Source organism: Oncorhynchus nerka, unplaced genomic scaffold (genome assembly GCF_034236695.1).
Source record: "Oncorhynchus nerka isolate Pitt River unplaced genomic scaffold, Oner_Uvic_2.0 unplaced_scaffold_2096, whole genome shotgun sequence".
Taxonomy (NCBI): Eukaryota; Metazoa; Chordata; class Actinopteri; order Salmoniformes; family Salmonidae; genus Oncorhynchus; species Oncorhynchus nerka.
This window is the reverse complement of record NW_027039230.1, coordinates 17,501-26,766: the sequence shown is the minus strand read 5'-3', so window position 1 is coordinate 26,766 and position 9,266 is coordinate 17,501. Positions and strand designations below refer to the sequence as shown.

Genomic DNA, 9,266 nt, shown 5'->3' with positions numbered 1-9,266 from the left:
TAACAGTTACTACAGAACTCACTCTATAATCCAACAAGAGAAAAGCAGACAGATCAGGAGAGGGGGAGCAAGGGGGAGAGAGGGGGAAGGAGGGGAGGAGGGGGAGAAGGGGGAGAGAGGGGAAGGAGGGAGGAGGGGAGAGAGGGGGAGAGAGGGGAAGGAGGGGAGGAGGGGAGAAGGGGGAAGGAGGGGAGCGAGGGAGAAGGGGGAGAGAGGGGGAAGGAGGGAGGAGGGAGAAGGGGGAACGAGGGGGAAGGAGGGGAGAAGGGGAGAAGGGGGAAGGAGGGGGAAGGAGGGAGGAGGGGAGAAGGGGGAAGGAGGGGAGAGAGGGGGAAGGAGGGGAGGAGGGGAGAAGGGGGAAGGAGGGGAGGAGGGGGAGCGAGGGGAGGAGGGGAGGAGGGAGAAGGGGGAAGGAGGGGAGGAGGGGGAGCAAGGGGGAGAGAGGGGGAAGGAGGGGAGGAGGGGGAGAAGGGGGAAGGAGGGGAGGGAGGGGAGAAGGGGGAAGGAGGGGAGGAGGGGAGAAGGGGGAAGGAGGGTAGGGGTCGAGCGAGGGGAGCGAGGGAAGGAGGGTAGGGGGTCGAGCGAGGGGGAGAGGGGAGCGAGAGGTAGGGGGTCGAGCGAGGGGAGAGGGGGGAGCGAGAGGTAGGGGGTCGAGCGAGGGGAGAGGGGGAGCGAGAGGTAAGGAGGAGCGAGGGGGAGGGGATTCGTTTTAGATTTCTGAAGAGTTTCAATGATCTAAGAAAACTAATAAATCACCAAACGAGAAGGATGGGGAAAGCAACCAATCAGGAGGGGGATTAAATCCTTGACTCCAGATTGCCAAGGAAACAAGAGAGGGGGGAGACGGGGGCGGTTCTTAGCAGGGAGTAGAGTACCGGTCTTAAGGAACGGGGGGGGGGAGACGGGGGCGGTTCTTAGCAGGGAGTAGAGTACCGGTCTTAAGGAACGGGGGGGGGGGCGGGTTCGGACGGACGAGAATGACAAGAACAAAACGGAACTACAGCCAGGTATACCCCCCCCTCCCCTATGACATCATCAACCAATCAGCCAATCACCTTGCTACTACCGCTAGAGGAAGCGTCGGCGCCAGAAGAGAGGGAGGAAGAAGAAGCAGCAGCAGCAGCAGCGGAGGAGGAAGAGGAGGAAGAGGAGGAGTAGACGGAAGAGTCGCTGTCGGACGCGTCTGGACCCTCGGTGGAGGTCGGAGAGGGAGGGGCCTCAAACGGCGGCTCCACCATCACCCGTGGCAACCGCGGACGCGACTGCGTGTCACGGGGTGGGTGGGGAGGAGGGCAGACCATAGAATCAGAATTAGAGGAACGGACATTCCCATTCAAAGCAATGTTACGCCAACCACTGTCTACCGGGCATAACGACAGTCTACACCAACCACTGTCTACCGGGCATAACGACAGTCTACACCAACCACTGTCTACCGGGCATAACGACGGTCTACACCAACCACTGTCTACCGGGCATAACGACAGTCTACACCAACCACTGTCTACCGGGCATAACGACAGTCTACACCAACCACTGTCTACCGGGCATAACGACAGTCTACACCAACCACTGTCTACCGGGCATAACGACAGTCTACACCAACCACTGTCTACCGGGCATAACGACAGTCTACACCAACCACTGTCTACCGGGCATAACGACAGTCTACACCAACCACTGTCTACCGGGCATAACGACAGTCTACACCAACCACTGTCTACCGGGCATAACGACAGTCTACACCAACCACTGTCTACCGGGCATAACGACAGTCTACACCAACCACTGTCTACCGGGCATAACGACAGTCTACACCAACCACTGTCTACCGGGCATAACGACAGTCTACACCAACCACTGTCTACCGGGCATAACGACAGTCTACACCAACCACTGTCTACCGGGCATAACGACAGTCTACACCAACCACTGTCTACCGGGCATAACGACAGTCTACACCAACCACTGTCTACCGGGCATAACGACAGTCTACACCAACCACTGTCTACCGGGCATAACAACAGTCTACACCAACCACTGTCTACCGGGCATAACGACAGTCTACACCAACCACTGTCTACCGGGCATAACGACAGTCTACACCAACCACTGTCTACCGGGCATAACGACAGTCTACACCAACCACTGTCTACCGGGCATAACGACAGTCTACACCAACCACTGTCTACCGGGCATAACAACAGTCTACACCAACCACTGTCTACCGGGCATAACAACAGTCTACACCAACCACTGTCTACCGGGCATAACGACAGTCTACACCAACCACTGTCTACCGGGCATAACAACAGTCTACACCAACCACTGTCTACCGGGCATAACAACAGTCTACACCAACCACTGTGAGTCTCAGTGTTTAACACATGCAACCAACGGCATCTAGTGGATTCCAATCAGAAACCTGCACGACTGATGGGGGTTTTGATTCATTCTACTGAGTCTAATTCTATGGTCTGGGAAACCTGGTCCATTCCAACTGATTCAAATCACTCATTCCAACTCCAATCTCTAATCTCTAAATCTCCCCCAGTATCGGCAACATCGGAGGAGAATCGAGCGTTTTCGCTTCTAGTAAATCAAATCAAAACTACTTCTCTGTAAATAACAAAGTCTCACTCCTACATGTCAGGCAGACTTACGAGTTCAGCGGCGTCTGAAGGCGTGGCGGCCGAGTCCGGTCCCTCTGTGGTGGTCTGCGACGAGTCGGCGCTCGGGGGCAGCGAGGGGTCTCCCAGGGGGTCCAGCAGGGGCCCGTCGGGCATCTCCGCGTTCTCCGGTGTGGCGTAGTCGGCCGTTTCCGGGGTAACGTTAGCCCCGCTGGAGCTGTGGCTGAGCATGTCCTCGTCCGCTGCGTTGTCATTGGGCGACTCGGGAGTCCCCGCCCCTCCCTCGCCGCCGGACGTCCCGAGGGCAGTCGTTCCTTGTTCCGAGGAGGCGCCACCGAGGTCCACGGAGTCGCCGGGCTGCAGGGCATGCTGTGAGGAGCGGGGCTGCTGAGTAATGATGTCGACCACCTGGGCGGTGGCGTCGGCGCCCGCGACAGAGGCTGAGTCAAGGTGGGAGACACATTAAAATCATCACCCTCTCTCTCAACCTCATCTTTCAATACAACAGACAGGGGATGAGTAAAGAATGGACCCCCCCCTGGTTAATTTAATTGAATAAATATTTGCACGTTTGGGTCTATTTGATTGAAGTTGTACTGCTAACAGATGACTGGGTCTGGAGTAATTTAAATAGTTATTTTTGCCTGGTGTTGTGTGTGATAAATTCACATCCTGTTAAAGGGATTTTTTTATGAATAATGACTAAATGATGTATACATTTAAAATCAGAACTATGACTAAAACAGAATACTACTATGTTACTGTATGGATGTATGAATCTTATTATAATCATAATACCGAATATAACGTGTGTAGTTTTAGTCAAGAATTAGAACAAGGACCGTCTGTTCCTTGTTAGAAACTAAATAAGTTATCGTCAGACCGGGCTAGAATGCTGTGTTAATTACAGGACATCCTGTCCCCACCCAGGGAGAGGAGAGACCTTGGGCTATACTGACATTCCTTACAGGACATCCTGTCCCCACCCAGGGAGAGGAGAGACCTTGGGCTATACTGACATTCCTTACAGGACATCCTGTCCCCACCCAGGGAGAGGAGAGACCTTGGACTATACTGACATTCCTTACAGGACATCCTGTCCCCACCCAGGGAGAGGAGAGACCTTGGGCTATACTGACATTCCTTACAGGACATCCTGTCCCAGGGAGAGGAGAGACCTTGGGCTATACTGACATTCCTTACAGGACATCCTGTCCCCACCCAGGGAGAGGAGAGACCTTGGGCTATACTGACATTCCTTACAGGACATCCTGTCCCCACCCAGGGAGAGGAGAGACCTTGGGCTATACTGACATTCCTTACAGGACATCCTGTCCCAGGGAGAGGAGAGACCTTGGACTATACTGACATTCCTTACAGGACATCCTGTCCCCACCCAGGGAGAGGAGAGACCTTGGGCTATACTGACATTCCTTACAGGACATCCTGTCCCAGGGAGAGGAGAGACCTTGGGCTTGTCGTAGATTATTTAACAGGTGGTAGACAGTGTGGGAAGGCTTGTGAACTATAATGACATTGTATCGGAGTGGAGGAAGGACAGTTTAAAACCTATGACATCATTTTTAGTTTATAACCTGATGTAAATTGTACTGTGATCAGTACTCTCGAGAATAAACGCTATTGATTGATTTTGAGACTGGCCTCTGTCCATTTTATGCAAATAAGTATCTTACAAATTCTTAGAAAATGGGCAAAGTGTTTTAATTTAATTGGTTGATGAACATATAGGAATAAAATATCTATATTTAAGTACGTGATTGAGGTCTGTCCTTATAATGTCGTATTTGTGAATTTTGTCTGTGGAGTGGTAGGGATATATGCGTACTCGCTTCCAATTGTGACAGTTTAGTTTTGAGTTCATGTGCTGGTTCATACTGATAGTTGGTTCATACGGATGGTTGGTTCATACGGATGGTTGGTTCATACTAAGGGTTGGTTCATACTGATGGTTGGTTCATACTAAGGGTTGGTTCATACTGATGGTTGGTTCATACTAAGGGTTGGTTCATACTAAGGGTTGGTTCATACTGATGGTTGGTTCATACTAAGGGTTGGTTCATACGGATGGATGGTTCATACGGATGGATGGTTCATACGGATGGTTGGTTCATACGGATGGTTGGTTCATACTAATGGTTGGTTCATACGGATGGTTGGTTCATACGGATGGTTGGTTCATAAGGATGGTTGGTTCATAAGGATGGTTGGTTCATACGGATGGTTGGTTCATACTAATGGTTGGTTCATACGGATGGTTGTTTCATACTAATGGTTGGTTCATACTAATGGTTGGTTCATACGGATGGTTGGTTCATACGGATGGTTGGTTCATACTAATGGTTGGTTCATACTAATGGTTGGTTCATACTAATGGTTGGTTCATACGGATGGTTGGTTCATACGGATGGTTGGTTCATACTAATGGTTGGTTCATACTAATGGTTGGTTCATACGGATGGTTGGTTCATACTAATGGTTGGTTCATACTAATGGTTGGTTCATACGGATGGTTGGTTCATACGGATGGTTGGTTCATACGGATGGTTGGTTCATACGGATGGTTGGTTCATACTAATGGTTGGTTCATACTAATGGTTGGTTCATACTGATGGTTGGTTCATACTGATGGTTGGTTCATACGGATGGTTGGTTCATACGGATGGTTGGTTCATACGGATGGTTGGTTCATAAGGATGGTTGGTTCATACGGATGGTTGGTTCATACGGATGGTTGGTTCATACAGATGGTTGGTTCATACTAATGGTTGGTTCATACAGATGGTTGGTTCATACGGATGGTTGGTTCAAACGGATGGTTGGTTCATAAGGATGGTTCACATTAAAAGTGAACGGCGGGATACAGGCCTACTCCCTGTCAGTTTGGTTGGTTCATACGGATGGTTGGTTCATAAGGATGGTTCACATTAAAAGTGAACGGCGGGATACAGGCCTACTCCCTGTCAGTTTGGTTGGTTCATACGGATGGTTGGTTCATAAGGATGGTTCACATTAAAAGTGAACGGCGGGATACAGGCCTATTCCCTGTCAGTTTGGTTGGTTCATACGGATGGTTGGTTCATAAGGATGGTTCACATTAAAAGTGAACGGCGGGATACAGGCCTACTCCCTGTCAGTTTGGTTGGTTCATAAGGATGGTTCACATTAAAAGTGAACGGCGGGATACAGGCCTACTCCCTGTCAGTTTGGTTGGTTCATACGGATGGTTGGTTCATAAGGATGGTTCACATTAAAAGTGAACGGCGGGATACAGGCCTACTCCCTGTCAGTTTGTTTGGTTCATACGGATGGTTGGTTCATAAGGATGGTTCACATTAAAAGTGAACGGCGGGATACAGGCCTACTCCCTGTCAGTTTGGTTGGTTCATAAGGATGGTTCACATTAAAAGTGAACGGCGGGATACAGGCCTACTCCCTGTCAGTTTGGTTGGTTCATACGGATGGTTGGTTCATAAGGATGGTTCACATTAAAAGTGAACGGCGGGATACAGGCCTACTCCCTGTCAGTTTGTTTGGTTCATACGGATGGTTGGTTCATAAGGATGGTTCACATTAAAAGTGAACGGCGGGATACAGGCCTACTCCCTGTCAGTTTGGTTGGTTCATACGGATGGTTGGTTCATAAGGATGGTTCACATTAAAAGTGAACGGCGGGATACAGGCCTATTCCCTGTCAGTTTGGTTGGTTCATACGGATGGTTGGTTCATAAGGATGGTTCACATTAAAAGTGAACGGCGGGATACAGGCCTACTCCCTGTCAGTTTCATAAATCCTATGTTCCATGAGTTAATATTTCAAACAGAGGAGAGTAAAGAATGGACCCCCCCCCCCCAGTTGATAAATCCTATGTTCCATGAGTTAATATTTCAAACAGGGGAGAGTAAAGAATGGACCCCCCCCCAGTTCATAAATCCTATGTTCCATTAGTTAATATTTCAAACAGGGAGAGTAAAGAATGGACCCCCCCAGTTGATAAATCCTATGTTCCATGAGTTAATATTTCAAACAGGGAGAGTAAAGAATGGACCCCCAGTTGATAAATCCTATGTTCCATTAGTTAATATTTCAAACAGGGGAGAGTAAAGAATGGACCCCCCAGTTGATAAATCCTATGTTCCATTAGTTAATATTTCAAACAGGGAGAGTAAAGAATGGACCCCCAGTTCATAAATCCTATGTTCCATTAGTTAATATTTCAAACAGGGGAGAGTAAAGAATGGACCCCCAGTTGATAAATCCTATGTTCCATGAGTTAATATTTCAAACAGGGAGAGTAAAGAATGGACCCCCAGTTGATAAATCCTATGTTCCATTAGTTAATATTTCAAACAGGGGAGAGTAAAGAATGGACCCCCCCCCAGTTGATAAATCCTATGTTCCATGAGTTTAATAATAATAAATAATAACAATAATAATAAATAACAATAATAATAAATAACAATAATAATAAATAACAATAATAATAAATAACAATAATAATAAATAACAATAATAATAAATACCAATAAATAACAATAATAATAAATAACAATAATAATAAATAACAATAATAATAAATAACAATAATAATAAATAACAATAATAATAAATAACAATAATAATAAATACCAATAATAATAAATACCAATAAATAACAATAATAATAAATAACAATAATAATAAATAACAATAATAATAAATAACAATAAATAACAATAATAATAAATAACAATAATAATAAATAACAATAATAATAAATAACAATAATAATAAATAACAATAATAATAAATAACAATAATAATAAATAACAATAATAATAAATAACAATAATAATAAATAACAATAATAATAAATAACAATAATAATAAATAACAATAATAATAAATAACAATAAATAACAATAATAATAAATAACAATAATAATAAATAACAATAATAATAAATAACAATAATAATAAATACCAATAAATAACAATAATAATAAATAACAATAAATAACAATAATAATAAATAACAATAATAATAAATAACAATAATAATAAATAACAATAATAATAAATACCAATAAATAACAATAATAATAAATAACAATAATAATAAATACCAATAAATAACAATAATAATAATACATAATGAATGATAATAATAATGACAATAATACTAAATAATAATAATACTAAATAATAACAATAATAAATAACAACAATAATAATAAATAATAATAATAATAATAATAATAATGAGCTTGAGTGATATGAATGGTGATGTTCCTGTATTCTGTCTCACCTGTAAAGGCCCCGGTGGTGACCTCTGCCCTCTCAGGGTCGTCCTCCAACCCCTCCTCCTCCCCCGACAGCATCTTGCCTGGGACACACAGACAGGATAAAGACGGCTACTGTAACATGACCAGTCAGCAGTGTTAGAGAAAGCTGTGGTAAAGAGGACTACTGTAACACAGGTCTCTATATGATCAGTCAGCAGTGTTAGAGAAAGCTGTGTTAAAGAGGACTACTGTAACACAGGTCTCTATATGATCAGTCAGCAGTGTTAGAGAAAGCTGTGGTAGACCAATGGTTCTCCAACCTTTCCTCTGGGACCCCAAGTGCTTCCATGTATTTCAACTATTCTAAAGCTAAAACAACCTGATCAACTAACACCCAACTTCTTCTTTAGCTTTATCAGACGTGCTAGTCCAGGAACGCACCAAACTAGTCCAGGAACGCACCAAACTAGTCCAGGAACACACCAAACTAGTCCAGGAACACACCAAACTAGTCCAGAAACACACCAAACTAGTCCAGGAACACACCAAACTAGTCCAGGAACACACCAAAACTAGTCCAGGAACACACCAAACTAGTCCAGGAATACATGGAAACATGTCGAATGGCTGGGGGTGCTGGAGGAGAGGTTTGGGAAACACCGTGTCAGATAGAGGGAGCAGTACCTTTCTGTTTTCTGAGGAGGAGTGGACTATTACAGGAAGACCCGCCCCCGGCTGCAGGCAGGAAACAGGAAGAACACACACAGGAACAGGAAGTGAAGAAGAGAAAAGAAGAAAAGCCCCATGTGAAATAGGCATTATACCCCAGACAGACAGAGGAAGAGAGTTAGTTAGTAAGAGAAGCTATTCATCCCAAATGGCACCCTATTCCCTATATAGGGAATAGGGCTCTGGTCACTAGTAGTTCACTATATAGGGAATAGGGCTCTGGTCACTAGTAGTTCACTATATAGGGAATAGGGCTCTGGTCACTAGTAGTTCACTATATAGGGAATAGGGCTCTGGTCACTAGTAGTTCACTATATAGGGAATAGGGCTCTGGTCACTAGTAGTGCACTATATAGGGAATAGGGCTCTGGTCACTAGTAGTTCACTATATAGGGAATAGGGCTCTGGTCACTAGTAGTGCACTATATAGGGAATAGGGCTCTGGTCACTAGTAGTTCACTATATAGGGAATAGGGCTCTGGTCACTAGTAGTGCACTATATAGGGAATAGGGCTCTGGTCACTAGTAGTTCACTATACACTGAGTGTACAAAACATTAGGAAGCCTTTTGGGACCAATCAGCAGACAGCAACAAAAAAAGAACAGAGAGACAGGAGGCGGAGC

General features: G+C 45.2%; 1 protein-coding gene across 2 annotated transcripts in view; it reads right to left on the bottom strand.

The window, feature by feature from the left end:
- Window positions 1–2,627: 2,627 nt before the first annotated feature.
- Window positions 2,628–9,266, bottom strand: part of LOC135567399 (huntingtin-like) — a 20,746-nt gene continuing 14,107 nt past the window's right edge. The window contains exons 8-10 of one of the 2 annotated variants that reach the window (XM_065014795.1): window positions 8,598–8,648; window positions 7,937–8,014; window positions 2,628–3,070 (exon numbers count right to left, since the gene is read on the bottom strand). In XM_065014795.1, coding sequence (XP_064870867.1) covers window positions 2,643–3,070; window positions 7,937–8,014; window positions 8,598–8,648 — 557 coding nt within the window. In that variant the 3' untranslated portion in view covers window positions 2,628–2,642. The remainder of the gene's footprint in view (window positions 3,071–7,936; window positions 8,015–8,597; window positions 8,649–9,266) is intronic. The other variant, XM_065014796.1, reaches the window with a different exon arrangement.